Below are 19,776 nucleotides of genomic sequence, written 5' to 3'. Positions count from 1 at the left end.
TTGTTCGTTGATCAGCAAACTGGATCCGGCACTGAGATACGAACCTAGCGCCTTTCAACTTTAGACAACAGCTTAATCTTGCCTTGTGCATCGTATCGTATTGTTCAAGTAGATCAGATCAAGACTTGTTCGACTGCCCAGTAGTCCGTATCTAGGAATGTCCGTCACGTATTTAATCTGAATAAAACCTAATTACTGGCAAGACGCACTCGTCAATACAAAAGGTAAAATGGGAAATTCGTCTGAACGCAGGATACCCGGGAACAACAGGGGAGATAACTTAATAACACAAAGACGCCGTCTCAATGGGAGGAAGAATTTCAAAATGTGCACGACTCGTTTTGAGAGCATTGAGGAAAAGGAGTAACGGTTCCAGGTTCGTCCCTAGGGGGTGGATGAAGGATAAAAAGAAGGTTCTGAAATATTATTTAATCACTTTGAAAGCAATGTTTAGCAAACTCGGTTATCTATTGTATTATCCAAGGAAAGCAAAAAAGAATAGTTTTATTTATGGACGCACTCAACACATTTTATTTACGGTTATATGGCGTCAGACATATAGTTAAGGACTATACAGATATTGATAGAGGAAACCCGCTATCGCCTCTCCATGGGCTACTCTTTTTCAAATAGAAGAAGGGATCTTTTATATGCACCATCCCACATACAGGATAGTACATACCACGGCCTTTGATATACCAGTCGTGGTGCACTGGCTAGAACGAGAAATAGCCCAATAGGCCCACCGACGGGGATCGATCCCATACCGACCGCGCATCGAGCTGGCGCTTTACCACAGGGCTACGTCCCGCCCCGTATTATCCAAGGAGTTGCGGGAGTTGGGGATCATTGAAGGCTCGTAATTTTTATCGCTCAATAGCAAGATGACACGAACTATAGAGTATTCTTAAAGCTCCAGTTTCGTCATTTGCGTGGTCTTTCGTGGTTAAACCTTTTTTAGACTTTGCTGTATCTGAACGAATACGTTATATGTGGTGTTTTTTAACAAACTTTAACTTAACAAATATAAATGTCTGAAAGTTCGTTCCCCGAATTGCAGTGCTACCAAACTACTATAGAAGTTTCCAAATGAATCATTATGCATTTTTACTTGGATTACAACTAATATTGTGAGTAAAATGATCGAAATACATGGTAAAAATGTTTTAGGCCAGCTCATTTTGCTCGAACGTCTTCATGTTTTTTTTTTTTATTATTATTATTTTATTTTTATTTTTTTACCGGAATGCGAAGATTTGCTCATGCACTGGGATGGGGAGGGGGCAGTTGACCCCCCCCCCCCCCCCCCCCCCCCCCCCCCCAAACCACCGTCTCGTACGTTTGGTATGTACTGGAGAAGACTTTATAATGACTTGGTTACGTGGCTAGCATTTTTACGATATTTTAGGCTAGGGGCCTAATTACTAAACAGTGGCAACTTTGAGACCTCACAGTGCATGACCAAAATAAAAATTAAAAATAAAAATAAAATTAAAAAAACACTAGCGAAAATGTTGTGATATTACTTGAGAGCCTAAGAGAGCTTTATGATCAATCCACCCTCTTTGTTCACCATTGATCTTTCACCCACCCCGGTCTATTGGAACCGGAATACTTGCATCGGCTATTCAAGGTACTCGCATTCCTCGCACGATTCCACAAATCATAGTATTATATTATACTCCTTACTTTAAATAGAACGGTAATTTAGCTAAACCATTGAGTACTCTGTGTGTATCGTGGTGTTCTGTGGGGGGGGGGGGGGCTAAATAAAACAAAACAAGCAAAACAACACACACAAAACAACAACAATGGCAGCAACATGTCGAGACCTCATCATACATCATGATCCTAGATTAGATACGGGAAAGTCCGTAATTAGCCGAAGTGTTCCGAATGGGCACGCTGTTACTAAATTATTTGTGGACTCTATACAATTTGTTATACCATACGCGGAATTCTAGTGTACAAAATAATGGGATGGCTCTTCCACTGAAGGTTCAGGTACGCCCATCCCTGACTTACCTCTGATTTCGCCAGTGGCCAGTTCCGGGACGGGAGGGCGTACAAAATGAAGTGTTCTGTTTGACACTACACCATATTTAATACCCACTTTCGTTACCTGCGTACACCGTCGGTTCAGATAGCGGAGAGTCCGTAATTGACCGAGGTGTTTCGAATGCCATTCGGTGATCGTGATGTCATCTTGTGCCATGTTCGCTCGCTCGCTAGTCTCTAAGCGCAGTTTTCAGATTCTTGCAAATAACAGCACGCGGCGTGGAGGAATTAGCAAAGTGTGTTACATTTCGCACGTGTCTCGCTCATACCTCGTTCGTACCTCGATGGTATACACCACCCAATACATCTTTTGGGTGCAATTATTGCGGCTCGTCTTCTATGCCTTTGTAATCTCGGGTCTTTGGTGTATTTGGCAAAGCTTCAAAAAGATTTCCGGTGACAAAGTATTCACGTTTAAAAAAATAGTAAATGCTCGTATATACAGAATAGCACATACCACAGCCTTTGATATACTTCACGGGATGCTGGATGGGACGGGAAATACCGATGAGAACTCTCGGATGTAGCTGTCGATAGAGCGGTCGTAGAACTGAACCTGTTCGGGGGACCCATTGTGTGTGTATGTCTGTCAGTGTGCTCTTTACCAGATGCATTGCATCAGTTCACAGGCTTTGTGTGTTATACCGCCGGTATTTGTAAAGTTAAATGGGTTTTAATGTTAGACAGTATATAGATGACAAAGGTTCGGATACCGGGTTGTAGCATGGGACAGTGATTGGTGGGGGTGGGGGGAGAATACTCCGTGAGTACTACTAAAGAAATATATGTCCCTTACTGGGCCCCAAAAATGTCTTATCTCCTAAGTTCAATGGCCATATCTCTGTGAAAAATGGGTAAGTCGCAATGAAAGTCGAACTTGATCTGTATCAGTACTCGATAAAGCTATACACAAAATTTCAACTCAGTATTGAGGTAAAAAAAATCCAAAAAAAAACTATATTTGGGACAGATGAACAGAATGAGAAACAAATAGACAGGACGGAGACAAAACCGATAAGGGACCAACAGCATCATACTTGGAGATTAGTTTTTGTTTCGGGGGATTATTTAAGAATTGAACGTATCAATTTTTTACGTTCATCAAACTATGGACAACATTACTTCTTTATTCATAGGAAATTAATACTCTGTTATAAAGGGAATATCTATTCTGCGGTATGGGCTTTTCCATTCAGAAGCCGCATGAGAGAATCTTCACGTTATTATTACATGCAAATATGGGACTATTATGTCTGCATGGTATTTCAATAAACAATTAATAACATTCACTGATTTAACATTAACAAATAACGTAAACAGTTATTTTAAAGGGACATTCCTGAGTTTGCTGCATTGTAAGATGTTTTAGACTAATAAAATATGTCTACGATTAAACTTACAGTTTACATATATTTTCTTGTTTAGAATATCAGTGTCTGTATATTCAGTGTGTTTCTGGTCGTCTTAATATTTGTAAGAAGCCCAAAATTGATTTTTTTCTTCAAATAATTTCGTACGTAGGAAAAACAAAATATATTTTAGGAAATAAAATCAAATTTAACGTAGTACAAATATTGGAACGATCAGAAACAAGTTTAATATACAGTCACTAGTATTTTCTGCAGAAAATATATTTTATATGTAATTACAATCGTTAAAAAAGTCTCTTTTAGTCGACCCCTGCGCGTGCTGTAACCTCACCGTAGTGCAGGGGTGTAACATTCTCTTTGAGAATGGCCAATACAGCACAAAATTGAAGTTTTGAGTAAAATTCAGTATCCGTAAACTTCTGTGATATTTGTGTTTTTGCACAGTTCTTTACACTGTTTTTGTTTAAGTCTTGAATTTTTATATTGATGTTGATCATCACTTTATTTATTTGCATTACCATAGTTTGACACCCAATAGCCGATGTATTTTTCGTGCTGGGGTGTCGTTAAACATTCATTCATTCATTCATTCCTTTTAGTCGATGACATCTTAAGAATTGCAACAAACTCAGGAATGTCCCTTTAATAAGTTTAAACAATAAAGAAAACAGCTAAAATGATCTACTGCCAAACGTAAATGAAAAATAGAGGTCCATGGAGTCAAAATGAGCTGAAATGATCTACTGCCAAGAGTAATGAAAGTTGAGATTCATAGTTATCATCGAATCAATGAGATCATTTGAACCAATCCAAGCATTTGTAACAAAACGTATTTGCAGACTGGAATTATAAACGTACAAGGAGAGCCTATATAAATATTTATAAACGTATATTATATCATGGTCGTCAGACACGAGCTTAGATAATAATATTGTTTATTTTGATACAGCTGGTACTACATAAGTAAGTACAATATAGTCTACGCTTATGAATACAGCTAACTGTCCCTTATCGACAGCCGTGTTTACACGTTTCATTAGATGTCAGGGCGTCTGTGAGTGTTCCGTGTTACCGGATTATTTTTGCGGCGTATTGGGATAATTATGCAGATCATTGCTAATGGCTGGTGGATGACGTATTCGATGTTTTATCAGCACGGTCGGCCGCTGAGCAGATTATACTCCAAAGAAGTGAATTCCAGAATTCTGTGAACCATTATTGTTAGCGCGCACACCTGAGTCCCTGACGCCATTAACTAATTTGACATGGACTCGATGAGACGAAGGCCATTTGCTAGTTGCACTGGATTTAGTTTCCGACATAATACCGTAGTTGCCATTAAAAGGACACGATCCACATTGCAACCATTATGGAAACCTATTCTGAGAATCACTCTGATATTTGTTGCTTGAAATATTACTTTCTATGTTAGATTCTGTTTGATGGTGTTGTTGTTGTTGTTGTTGCTGTTCTTCTTCTTCGTCTTCTTCTAAATGTTGTTTTGTGTCTCGTCTCGATGAAGAAGGATACCGGTGACGGCGTTAATTTCAGACTGCGTCAACATTTATAATTTTTACGCAATCTAGGCTGGGATTTTTAAGAACCCTTTACCTTATATGGTTATATGACACCCAACAGCCTATGTGTATTTTTGTGCTGGGGTATCGTTAAACATTCATTAATTCATTAATGTTTTAAGAACCTGTTCAAATTAGTTAATGGTACACCGTAATTGTCTAGAATGTTACGCTCGTCCTAACAAGTTAGTTAACTAGACCATGGTTTCACATCACCACATAGACGTGTATTCTAAGCCTTATTTATAAACAGAAAATAATTGATACATCATTTGAAACACTTGTTGATTTCAGAAGACTATGGTAATTAAAGAGCACCAGTTGGGACACTAAAAACTTAGAATGCAACTTTTATTATACGAAAATTGTACACATTTTGTGGATTAAAATATTTTATTGAAATTATTTTTAATATAATACTGAAAGAGATTTTGTAAGCATTTTAACATAAAACTCTAGAGAGATGGATTGATCAAAAATATTTCGAAGCAGGTAGTGAGAGCGCGACCTAAGTTATGACTGTTAATGGCGAGTTAATGCCCGTTATATGGCATGGAGCCTAATTCACTAAACTCTCGCAACTTTGTGACCACACGGTGCAATGCGAAGAGACTTGTAAAGATTTTGCGATATTGTTTTAGAGAGTCTAAGATACCTTTGTGAATTAATCTCCAGGATAAACAGACATTTCATTTTAGGAATATACCTATGACTATGTACATGTATTCGATCTTGCAGCTTGTAAGCAGCAGTACACCATATAGCATTGCATCGGAAGCTGTCAAAGTTCAAATAACTTTGAAATACGCATTAAATAAGACCACGTCTGCCATTGGCAATTTGTTATTGTTGTTGTTTTTCAAAATTTCATCTGGCCAGTAAAATCCTGTAACTTGATTTAACTTCGATGTATCAGATACCATTGTGCTTGAAACGTGCAGGGTCCTAGAATTATGATGAAACACTCTGTGCGAACCTAGGGTAGTCAAAAACGATTCAAAACTAGCAGCATATACCATTACTGTCTTGGTTAGAACTTTGGCCAAGTCACAGGTTGTATCCACAGAAGGCGTGTTTGAACTGCTCTGATAGAATAATGTCAAACATTACTTATACCCAACCACCATTTACTTTGTGAGTGAGGGGTGTTGTATTTTCTTCTATGTATTTGAAACGTTGCATATGCCAGCTTTAGCCGTATGCATGTATTATGCTATTTTAGTCGTCTGTGGGATTTGATTTGGTAGAACATGTACACACGACCGGGAAAATGCCTGTGGGATAAATGTATTACTGCAACCTTTGAAATAAAACCCAGTTTCCTTGTACAATAGCCATGGCTTCCAGCATTAGCTATATACCTAAACTAGCTCAGACAACTAAACAGCCATTATCTAATCTTCGACGATGAAATGAGCTCGGAAACAAGTCCGACGGAATTTATATTTCGCTAATGAGCGATGGATATCGGAGTGAAAACATGGCGCCCATCAGTGTATATCAAACCGCGCGTGCTCTGTTACGTCATACTGTTTGATAAGAAACCCCGTGCACCTGTCACGTAGGGATCTCCATACAATAAACTGTGAAAGGTGGGAAATAACCTTTTCTACTTATAGCACGGGACGCTGGTATCAAACTTGTCTTCATCTTTTTCCCCCCGTTTAGACTTGTATTTAACTGTTGATGTCTTTAGCCAGATGTGCAAGATCGTATAGCCCAAATAATATTTATGAGGCAGAAGTGGGATGGCGGTTTGGGGTGGGGGTATGGAGATAAAGGAAAGGAATGTTTATTTCACGACACGAGAAAAGTTTAGCTACCGGTATTTGGTATCTAACATGGTTATTTCGATACATATTCGAGAGACTCAGAGAAAGAGAAGAAACCCGCTTCCGCCACATAGGTTACTCCTACCGATAAAGCAGCAAGGGGTCCTTTAAATACCAGTCGTGGAGCATTGTTACAGACGGAAAAAAACTATCGAAAACTTTTAAGACGCAATACTATAGTGACATTCTGTTCTTGAGTTCAGTTAGTTCTGTAAAACTACAGCCTAATTTAAATAATCTCTTACTACCTGCTCCATGGTAAAGTCTTACCAAAGTCACTGTCATTTCGTGACCAGGTGAATTTTCAATGATCCAGTGGGAACGTCGAGGTGCCTTAAACATGTTGGGTAACAACTACATTTGACATATTTGCGACAAAATGTCTCATGAGCACAAACTGGCACTGGCGCATGTCAAATCTACTGGCCAAGATATCCAGATTGGAGTGGATAGCACTGACGAAGCCAAGGACGGAGAATGAAGTCGCCCCCCCCCCCCCCCCACCCACCACTTTTGTCACTACCACCTTTTGCTTTTGCCCGTCGTTTCATTTAACGCGACTCGTAGACAGGGTGGGTGCCCCCCCCCCTTATTAAAATTCTGGCTATGTCAATGAGCGATAGTAAAATGAGTTTGCAATCAGACTGAATATTTAAACTGTTAAAAAAAAAACCACTAAAGAGAATTGTGGTGTGAGACCATCTATCTTCAAAGAGTAGATACTTCTTTTGAAGAAGACCTCTAATATTTGCATAATTGAGTATTATTACGCCTGCCGTGCAGTTACATTCTACTAAGTTATTACGTATTTCTCACTTTTTAATACACAATCCGTGCAACCATTTCCATACAAATCTCTTGAAATTTAATTTGAACTGGCAAAGAATAGTTTGAACACGGACGTTGTACATGAAAATCGATTTTGAAACGAGATGCGCGGGAAAGGGCGGACAGATCTCCAGCCCAAGTGGTCAGCCGTCGTTATTCCAAACTACAATTAACTCGTATTTTGATGCACGGTAGGTCCCCAAGGATAGGTTCTGTCTTATCTGAACGTCTTTGGAAATATCGAGACTAACTAGCGCCTTCAGTTGGGACGGCCGCATCAGCAACTGTAGCGTGAACGTCGAGTTCTTCATATCGTTATCCGTAGTCTTAACTCTCGCGAGATTCGCCGATAACTAATTTTTAAACCCTGGCGGATAACTGCGAAATGTCATTTCTTTGGAATAATTTGCCGATAATTTTCTTGCGTGTTAATTTGACATCATAGACTGAGATGATGCTAATATTTGCCACTTCCAGTATCGTTTGCTGAAGTTAACTGGCTGGTTCGAACTCCGTGGTCATAACTAGATACCAGCCATCAAACCTCTTGCGGATATGAATAGCACGTTGTTGTTTCTCCGCGAAAATCCGATTATTGGATCACAACGAAGATCTTGTCGTTATCGATCGTATTTTTCCGTTACCTCTTCGTAAAGGTCTGTTATTGCCGAGTGTTTACGGAATTGGCACCCAGAGATCATGGTTATTTGATTAAAGAGTTAAGAGAATAAAAACTAAAAACGTTAAGCCTGGTGTTTGTTTACGGTATTGGAACTTGATGAACAGATTCTAAAAGTTATTTGTTTTTCTAGAGAAGCTTTCAGAGTGCCAGTGCTTGTATATAATTTTGGCGCCATCAGATAAACTATCGAGAGACTGCACGAGAATTAATAGCGGAGCCTAAACGTAAAACTGTCTGTTGGGTGTAACTTCTGTGGGTTATCCCATTAAAACGGGGGCTATATCTGATGTAGTTTTGTAATACTGTTTGATAACGTCTGTCCAACAAAAAGCGCATGCGTGGTAAAATTGTTGGCGCATCTTTGTGGAAGATTCCACTATGATGCTAAAGCACGGATGACATATTGAATGCTATTGTATTGAAACGTGCAATGAAAGGTATTTCTAGGGCTCTTTTAAAAGTTTGCCGCCTGACTATATATACAAATTACAGAATAAATGTAGGTTGATTTGAGGGGTTGGCAGTTAACATATAAATTTTAAACTTTTTTTTTCGATTATTAATTTTTTTGTTTTGTTAATACACTGTTATAGGCACAGGCACATATCTCAGCTATCTGAGCATATGCGTCATGACGCATGAAACATTGGAAGTCGAACGTTCATCATGAAGCATCAAACGTTGACAGTCAGAATAGCACATACCACGGCCTTTGATGTACCAGTTGTGGTGCACTCGCTGGAGCGAGAAATAGCGCAATGGGCTCAAACCGACCGCGCACTAAGCGAGCGCTGTACCACTGGGCTACGCCTCGCGCCCCCCCATATTTTCGACGCCATATAACCGTAAATAAAATGCGCTGAATGTGTCGTTAAATAAAACATTTCCTTCCTTCGTTAACTGAATGGAAAACGTCGATTCACGTTATTTAGTTACTAAGTAGGTATATTTGAAGTAGTCCCACAGAAGCCCAATACGTCATACTGCAAGGTGTTTCACATGTAGACTGCCTTCAAATCAAGGCGGGACAAACATCTTTTGTGTTTTTTAAAACAGCTTTAGGTATTTTTCAATTTATTTATTTATTCAAACTCAATACTGATCTACTGAAAGTAAAGTTTGTTTTATTTAACGACGCCACTAGAGTACATTGATTTTTTTTATCTTATCATCGGCTTTTGGACGTCAAACATATGGTCATTCTGACACTGTTTTTTAGAGGAAACCCGCTGTCGCCACATAGGCTACTATTTTACGACAGGCAGCAAGGGATCTTTTATTTACGCAGGATAGCACAAACCATGGCCTTTGTTGAACCAGTTATGGATCACTGGTCGGTGCAAGTGGTTTACACCTACCCATTGAGCCTTGCGGAGCACTCACTCAGGGTTTTGGAGTCGGTGTCTGGATTAAAAATTCCAAGCCTCGACTAGGATCCGAACCCAGTACCTACCAGCCTGTAGACCGATGACCTAACCACGACGCCACCGAGGCCGGTACTACTGATCTACTGATTTACGTTATTAGCTTCTACAGAAAAAAACCCACTAACGTGTGGTCTTGCACCTTTAGTCATACTCATAAGCTTAGTAGGCCTAGACCAAAGCTTATCATATAGGGCCTATAATTATTATTATATACAAACATGCACATGCAGACATTTTGTCATATATTTAAATAATGAATTTCAACTTATGTCATGCATTTTCATTATTTTATTTTTGTACACACCCGTTGGTGAGAACACCATGCGTCATTTTTGATAACACATGGTTGTTTACACATGTACGTGTGTTAACAATTTTAAGACATACGACTGGCTGCTCCTAGGTGATGACCAGGTCAGCACTGCCATACATCCAATGAAAAACTACACGATGGAAATGGATTACATTGTGATGTATAGGTAACCTGACAATCATGGGTCTGTGATGGGTTAGTTAGCTACAAGTGCAACGGCTGTAAATAACTTTTAGTTGAAAAAGATATTAAAATGTGTTTAAAATCTGGTTTTTGAGGATATGTAAGAAATAGAATAATACATTCGTGTGCGTTAGATACCATTTATCTCACAACATTTTAAAACAACTCGTTGTGAGATGAATGGTATCTAACGGCCAGTCATGTATTACTCCCGTAAAATCGGTTGATGTTGCTATAAATAATATATAGCCTAATACAGTGAACCCATATCGCTATATCTGCCCCAAAACACCCAGCTAACGTTCGCAAACTACAGTATTTGACTGACTCACAACGTGGCCATTTGGTTTACTGTGAAGCGCATAAACCAGTCTAGCGGGCGTTTTTCTGCTTGGTCTGGCCCACGTTGCATAGAAAACCGGAAATATATTAACGCAAATTAGGGGATGTAACTCTAGATTCGACAGGTAAGCCGCTAAGCACGTGCATACCAAAATTACGTGTTTTGATAATCATATTAAATGATAAATTAGTAATTATAAATGTTTCAAATAAAATGTGATGTTATCTTAAAAGCGGTTTATTGTCTAATATAAACTGAATACCTCTTGACCACGAACAATTGATAGTTAAATTACTGATTGGGATGTGATCCTGACCCATCATCCTGTCTAAAATGACGTCATGCTCTAAAAATAGGTCCTTTCGTCCACTTGCTGTTAAATTTATTAGTTCTGTTAATATCAAACAAGAGGTTACGGGGGTGGGGGCAGCTTTTTTAAAACATTGAAAACATTTACTTCAAACTATAATACATGTAAAAGTAATTATACGGTACTTATAATCTATTTGTTTGGTGTGGGGGGGGGGGGGGGGAGAGTTGGCATGACCGTACAATTTGTGGCACCCAATACTAATAGCCAATGTGTATTTTTGTGATGTGGTGTCGTTAAACATTCATTCATTCATTCATTTTGCATGTCCATTTTCCAAGCATTAAAACTGGTGCTTAAGTTTAGTGTGAGGTTGAATTTTTATTATATAGCTACAAGTGGGTATGGACCTAGCAGATTATTTTGTCAACATTTTTCCCCAATGTTTCCCCAACAAATTGTTCATATCTCCTATGTTCAAGGGCCATAAATGTTAAAAAATTAGTAAACTGCCATGAATGTTGAACTTTATCTGCAACAGTATATAATAAAACTATAGGCCTACACAAAATATTTGCTTAATATATTGAGGCATTGCCAAAACAATTTCCAGAAAACTAATTTTTGTATCTCCTACAGAACAGGTATGAACCTGGCAATATATAGTTAGTGGCCTTTAAACCACACATGGTAAAACTTGCACATGTCATGTAATGTCATGTCATGTCATGTCATAGGGTTTTACATGCACATTCAGAACAAGGTGTTGTAGTGCACACCTGTCCTGGATGCAGGTGCCAGACTTTGTCAGCTTCTCCATCCAGGACAGGAACAAGCAGCCACGTCTGTTAAGGGTGGAGGGGATATGGGGGGAGGGGATTCGGGTGTGTGTGTAGAATATGAATCTAGCCATCCTTTTTTGTCTACATTTTTCTGGACACCTGTATAACTAGCCTAATATTGCGCTATTAAAATTGTTTTAATCTTAGCAGGGGTGAAGGTGGTTTGTTCGAAACCCCAAACCTCATTGGCCTACTTCTAAGTCTCTGTGAAGAGACCTCATGAATTGTCTCCCAAATTCAACTAGTAGCCTATGATGTATTTTCTTAATTGTTTTTAAAATCTTCCTAAAAATACTGTTGATGGTTTCTGTAAATAATATATTTGATATGTATTGTGATACATCAGGCTTCTGAAAATTACAAGAGCGATAATTTTGTTTGCGTGTCGCTCGCGTAAGTATAGTTTGCAAAACTCATTTTTCGTTTGCGCATTGAATTTATGACATCATTTACAAGTTTATGATGGGTTACGTAAAAATTAAATGGGTTACTTGAATTTGATATTTTTTTCATAACCCATAAATGTTTTCTGCAAATTTTCAGTTCTCAGAGTTCTGTACATAGGACCTAAATCATGATATATTCCGAATCAAACATTTTCAAAATTCCCATCCCTAGTATCAACACACAGTCATTGTTTTATAACCGGCCTCGGTGGCGTCGTGGTAGGCCATCGGTCTACAGGCTGGTAGGTACTGGTTTCGGATCCTAGTCGAGGCATGGGATTTTTAATCCAGATACCGACTCCAAACCCTGAGTGAGTGCTCCGCAAGGCTCAATGGGTAGGTGTAAACCACTTGCACCGACCAGTGATCCATAACTGGTTCAACAAAGGCCATGATTTGTGCTATCCTGCCTGTGGGAAGCGCAAATAAAAGATCCCTTGCTGTTAATTGGAAGAGTAGCCCATGTAGTGGCGACAGCGGGTTTCCTCTCAAAATCTGTGTGGTCCTTAACCATATGTCTGACGCCATATAACCGTAAATAAAATGTGTTGAGTGCATCGTTAAATAAAACATTTTTTTCTTTTCATTGTTTTATATTCCATTAGATGGATGCTAAGCACAAGCAAGACTTTGTTTATGTAGTGTTGAGGTGCAACTTAAAAGGACACCCACTGTATTCCAATACTGGTAACTATAGTCCATCACCGGCCTCGGTGGCGTCGTGGTTAGGCCATCGGTCTACAGGCTGGTAGGTACTGCGTTCGGATCCCTGAGTGAGTGCTCCACAAGGCTCAGTGGGTAGGTGTAAGCCACCTGCACCGACCAGTGATCCATAACTGGTTCAACAAAGGCCATGTTTTGTGCTATCCTGCCTGTGGGAAGCGCAAATAAAAGATCCCTTGCTGACTGTCATAAAAGAGTAGCCTATGTGGCAACAGCGGGTTTCCAGTGTCAGAATGACCATATGTTTGACGTCCAATAGCCGATGATAAGATAAAAAATCAATGTGCTCTAGTGGCATCGTTAAATAAAACAAACTTTTTTCATATAGTCCATCACATTATCCTACAAAAATGTTTTTTATAAATAATTTCAGTTTTGTTTGACCTAAGAAGAAAAGTAAAAGTGTTTTGGAAATAACAAAAAACTACTATTTTTGTGTCTAATTTAAGAAAAAAAATCGATTTAGAAATAAATAACTTATAAGTAGTAAATTCCATATCATGAAAAAAAAAAAGGCGTTCCCTATATATACTAACTTTGGGCCATACGATTTCAAATTTCATGGTAAACACATTTTCGGTTCTGTGCCTTGTGATCATGGGAACCCATTGGAAACTGTTTTATTATATATATTAGTTTCATGGGAATATTAATAGTCATGGGAAATGAAATTTCGGTTCCGCGATTTTACCGACACTACCAGAAACGTACAATAGCCGATGATTAGACAAACTCTTTTTTTTTCTCTTTTTTTCTTTTTTGGTATCTGTCCATTGAAGGTGTAAACCACTTGCACCGACCAGTGATCCATAACTGGTTCAACAAAGGCCATGGTTTGTGCTATCCTGCCTGTGGGAAGCGCAAATAAAAGATCCCTTGCTGCCAATCGGAAGAGTAGCCCATGTAGTGGCAACAGCGGGTTTCCTCTCAAAATCTGTGTGGTCCTTAACCATATGTCTGACGCCATATAACCGTAAATAAAATGTGTTGAGTGCGTCGTTAAATAAAACACTTCTTTCTTTTCTTTCTGTCCATTGAACACAGAATTTTCATGACACTTTGAAGTTTGTGTGGGGATGCATACCCCCAGTACCCCTCCCCATGGAGCTGACCCTGACAAATGAGACTCCACTTAATTCTAGTACATGGTTTATGTTTTTGCTGTGATATCATGGAGTGTCTTATCTTGCAGGTGGTTTGTTTGATGATGACCTTTGCGGATGATGTTGTTTGCTGTTATGTCATGGAGTGTCTTATCTTGCAGGTGGTTTGTTTGATGATGACCGTTGCAGTTGATGGTGTTCACTACATCTAGGCGATGACGTCGACTGAGCTGCAGACAGGAGCGTGCATCCTTCTACACTGGATTCTCCTGCAGGACGTGGTTTTCCACTCTGCTCTAGCCGTCACATTCTGCACTAAAGCTGTACCGTAAGTAGTCCTCACAGGGACTTTGCTGTCCTTGTAACATTTATATTTCACTTAATTAAGAGCCTTCTTAATAAATCACTTATTTAAATGTATTTTCTTGTATCAAATGTGCTTCTAGTTACTGGTTACTGGTCACATTCATGGGCATAGGAAGATGCCAAAAAATGGGGAGGGGGCCACACACACAGATATATACTCTGTCAAAAAAGAAACGCATAGGCGAAATATTCATGAAATTATCTCTTTAATACAAAGTGGCATAATTTCGTTATTTATGATCCTATCACAGTCAAATTTGACATGAGTATGTGACAATGTTCTTGCTATGGATTGATGGCAGTGGAGGCGTTTTTGTCACCAAACAGCGTCACATGAGGGCGTTGAAATCAGTACCTTGTGTGGCCACCACCAGCAGCAATCACTGTGCCAGATCTCCTTGGCATAGACTGAATGAGTCTCTGAATCCGGGCGTGTGGAATCCTAGCCCATTCTTCCTGCAGTGCATGCGACAGTTGCGGAATTAATTAACAATTAACAATTAATACATGCATATTAGTCAAACCTGTAAGTGCCAAAAGAAAGTCTGAAGACAACGAAAGGCTCAGGAAAAGGAAAAGGCAAGTCGTTGTACCCTGTGTAAGTATGTAACATGTACTGTTACTGTCTACACTCAGCGCTGCACGGACCTGACTCACAATCACGTGACACCAAATACACATAACCATTGGATAGAATCAACCAATGGCTTGTCCCTAGCCAGTATGGCGAGAAACAACCATAAAAGGCTTTGTCTAATGCACCAATATGATATTCTCAACGCAGATTGAGAATATCATATAATAAAATAAATAGAATCCTAAAATAAATAGTAATAGATAAAATATGTTATTTATATACAAACGGCCAAATATTTATTCCCCGTTACATATACATTTACAGATAATTAAAAAACCTCAAAGTTTTATTTATTCTGTTTAAAAAATTAGTAATACATTTTATTATATAATAGGAAGTGTATCCAGTGTAATTCAAGTATGTGATCTTTTTTAGATCCCATACTTTCAGAATTTGATAACTTTGCAAATTAGATGCAAAATAGACGTAAATTAATCAGGTCACGGCACTACGTTTATTGACATTGACGTATGCATTCATATGCATCGAACAAAAACATTTGAAAAGCAACTTTACATTGACAGCTGTCCAGCATTATGAAAATTAAAAACGTCATGTACTAGTTTATTTTTAAGTAAGGATATCCAAAATGATCTCATTTAAGTTTGATGTCATTTCCATTCAAAAAGAAACTGTATCATTGAATTAAAGTTGTGTATACAGTTTACAAAAACATGTTGTATTAAGCTTGAGATTATATGATAAAGAGATTATTACCCTCTGATGTTTTTCAGTATTGACAGTATTATATAATAGGAAAACTTGTGTCAAAACCTGTGCCAAGATTTTAGAAAAAAGAAGAGTATTTATTTAAAAATTAGTAATCTTAGTATTTTATTGCTTACTGGTTATTTTTAATGATATCTTGGTTGTATCTCGTCTCTGATAACTCTTATGTTAGTGGCTTTTAAAATATTATGTATTACATGTATTATACTTGTATATAGCCTATATTATGTATTACATGTATTATACTTGTATATATATAGCCTATATTATGTATTACATGTATTATACTTGTATATATATAGCCTATATTATGTATTACATGTATTATACTTGTATATATATAGCCTATATTATGTATTACATGTATTATACTTGTATATAGCCTATATTATGTATTACATGTATTATACTTGTATATAGCCTATATTATGTATTACATGTATTATACTTGTATATAGCCTATATTATGTATTACATGTATTATACTTGTATATATATAGCCTATATTATGTATTACATGTATTATACTTGTATATAGCCTATATTATGTATTACATGTATTATACTTGTATATATATAGCCTATATTATGTATTACATGTATTATACTTGTATATATATAGCCTATATTATGTATTACATGTATTATACTTGTATATATATAGCCTATATTATGTATTACATGTATTATACTTGTATATATATAGCCTATATTATGTATTACATGTATTATACTTGTATATATATAGCCTATATTATGTATTACATGTATTATACTTGTATATAGCCTATATTATGTATTACATGTATTATACTTGTATATATATATAGCCTATATTATGTATTACATGTATTATACTTGTATATATATATAGCCTATATTATGTATTACATGTATTATACTTGTATATATATATAACCTATATTATGTATTACATGTATTATACTTGTATATATATATAGCCTATATTATGTATTACATGTATTATACTTGTATATATATATAGCCTATATTATGTATTACATGTATTATACTTGTATATATATATAGCCTATATTATGTATTACATGTATTATACTTGTATATATATATAGCCTATATTATGTATTACATGTATTATACTTGTATATATATAGCCTATATTATGTATTACATGTATTATACTTGTATATATATATATATATTATGTATTACATGTATTATACTTGTATATATAGATGTATTTTAAAAGGTGAGACGTTAATAAAATATTGAATTTAATTGAATTTATATTTGGAATAAAAATAATGTATTATGCTCGCCAGAGGATCGCATAATACAATTTTTATTCCTAATATATGATATTGATGATACCAAAAAACACTGGTAATAACCTCTTATGTATTAAAATAAAATTTTATTACAAATTTAAATACAGTTGGGTCAAACTTGGACTGGTCGAATACACCACAATGCTCAAATGAAGAACGAAGTTCCGAGTTACATTTACACATTGTTGACCGAATGGTTAGGCTCAACTACCCGATAGGTCAAACACCTTCTCGAGCACCGACACGGTTCAAGCCAACAGGATTCAGCTGTATACTGGAGTGTGTGTCTGGATGTTATTCAGTGGTAGAGCACTTGCTTGAGGTGTGATGGGTAACAGGATCAATCACCCTCAATGAACTCTACCCCCCCCCCCCCCCAAACCCACCCTCCCTAGCACTACTAGTACTGCACAACTGGTACATCAAAGCCCTTAGTATGTACTGTTCTCTTTATGGGAAGGTGCATATTAAAAAAATTGCTTCACTTTATCGTTAGGAAAATCCTATGTGGTGGCAGCAAGTTTCCTTTCTTCTGTATCGACCAGGGCTAGCTCTGTCACACACCAAATTCGCAAATAGTTATGTTATAATTGATCTTTTGTTGGACAGTAACTGTTTTGCATTTTTGGAGATAATTTGGTGAAATGTTTTGCTTGCCTAGAGCTAGCCTTTATCGACCGAATGTTTACTAACCATATGTTAGACACCAAATAGCCATAGTTTAAAATGTGACATATTAAAACTAATTACGTGTATTTATCTTTCATTGAAATGTGTTGGTAACTATTTTATACAACAAGTTGTATTACCGGTATGCTAATTGTTTAGAATACAATTAAGAAATTAAGATATTATTTTTTATCACAGTGTTGTTCAAAGTCCTGCCAAGCGGATTCATGTTTTGCGGAGAGTTCCAGCAGCGTGCTCCAACTGGGACAAATCATGGGCATGGCTCACAAAGGTGGATTGTGGGACAAAATACAAGTAAGGCTTTTACATCAAGCTTTCTTTTTGGAAATTTTTTGAAATTTTTTTAGTGAATGTAGAATATGTTTATATTGTTTAGACTGAACATTCTAAAAATGCATACAGAATAAGAAACCTATTAACATTTTAAATATTTAATTGAAGATCTAGTTGTGAATACTTGTCTTCTGGATGTAAAATGCTCAGTTTGATAGCTCACGTGTGAAGCACAAAAATGCTCAAATTTTATGTGACAGTAATTGACTAATTACATTTAACCTTTATTTAATGAATGTTGTGCTCTGGTTAATGACAGTTTTCTAGTAGATTGCTAAATATTCTAAAGTACATGAATAATATCCACAGTCATACAAGAAAACTGACGAATATTTAACCTTATCGTTATAACAATTTGTAGTTAAATTGTCGAATAAGCAACAGAAGCCAAAGGTCACATGAATATTACTCTTCATTACATCAGACAAATATTTAACCAAATCTGTTTAGGGGCCATTCAGGGGACAGGGCGTAGTCCAGTAATAAAGTCCTTGCTTGCTGCGTGGTCGGTCTCAGATCGATCCCTGTCAGTGGGCTATTTCTCATTCCAGCCAGTGCACCTGCTCCATTGGTGTTGTTAAATAAAACAAAGTTGAACTTTAATTATGGGGCCATTCACTGTTTAACAATATTTTAACTGTTAACAATAATTTCACATTTAACAACATTTTCACAATTAACAACATTTTCACATTTAACAACTTTTTCACAATTAAAATTTTCACAGTTAACAATATTTTCAGAAATTTTAATTTTGCAAAATCTTTTTTTGTTAAATTTTATTTTTTGTTTTAAAAGCATATACTGGCATCATTTGCTCTTGCCACCCCAACCCCATAATATGTTTTGTACACTCATAAAAATCTTCCAAAACAAGATAATTGTAGCCTTTTAATATTGTGCTTTTTTTTAATAACCATTCAATGTAAAAAAATAAATAATCTAAGCTACAATTTCCATAAATAATACGAAAACCAACAACAAACCAATCTTTAACCTAACAGGTTTAAAGTTGTGCTATCTTTATGACAGTTCCTAAGTAACTTATCAGATATTTAACTAGCCATCTAACACAATTATACAAGAAACTCGATTGCACATAATATTGTCTTTAATGCATGCCTTCTTAAATGACATTTTCTAAGAATAATATCAAATATTCTAAGCTAGATGTATAATAGAATTGTACGAGAAAATTGACGGAACATATAATCTTATCTTTAACGTTGTGCTCAAATAATCTAATTGTACCAGAATTATGACTTGTGCTTGCAATTTTCTGGCCAACATGTCTGAGATCTTTATACTACAACTGGAAGTAAACATGATATTAACATCTCGCGTCATAAAGCATTTCCGTGTCCAGTTATTCCCGCGAGTCCATCATGAAGCCATAAAGTGCTATTCACCAACGGAGCCTGCCGCCTGTGAAATATGACTACATCAAAATATAATTGTTTTTGTCACCGGCTCGTCATTTGGGCATTTGGCCTTTATACTCTATAATTTATTTTTCTGTCAGTGTTCTTCTGTGTATTGGGCAACAAATTATCGTTTTTTCTCCAGAGACAGTTCTCCTTTGTTCATTTTGTGTTTCTAAGAACACATGCACATATCAGTTGCGTATTTCGTGAGTAAATCAATATTTATCAACTTTCTGCTCAAAATCAATAA

At 36.8% G+C, this 19,776-nt stretch overlaps 1 protein-coding gene across 4 annotated transcripts in view; it reads left to right on the top strand.

Moving 5' to 3' along the window:
• Positions 1–19,776, top strand: part of LOC121389489 — a 140,600-nt gene that overhangs the window by 104,247 nt on the left and 16,577 nt on the right. For all 4 annotated transcript variants that reach the window (XM_041521141.1, XM_041521142.1, XM_041521143.1 and 1 more), the window contains 2 exons: positions 14,199–14,365; positions 17,947–18,063. In XM_041521141.1, the coding sequence (XP_041377075.1) occupies positions 14,253–14,365; positions 17,947–18,063 (230 nt within the window). In that variant the 5' untranslated portion in view covers positions 14,199–14,252. The remainder of the gene's footprint in view (positions 1–14,198; positions 14,366–17,946; positions 18,064–19,776) is intronic.

This window comes from Gigantopelta aegis, chromosome 14, assembly GCF_016097555.1.
Source record: "Gigantopelta aegis isolate Gae_Host chromosome 14, Gae_host_genome, whole genome shotgun sequence".
Classification (NCBI taxonomy): Eukaryota; Metazoa; Mollusca; class Gastropoda; order Neomphalida; family Peltospiridae; genus Gigantopelta; species Gigantopelta aegis.
This window is presented reverse-complemented; position numbering and strand designations above follow the sequence as displayed.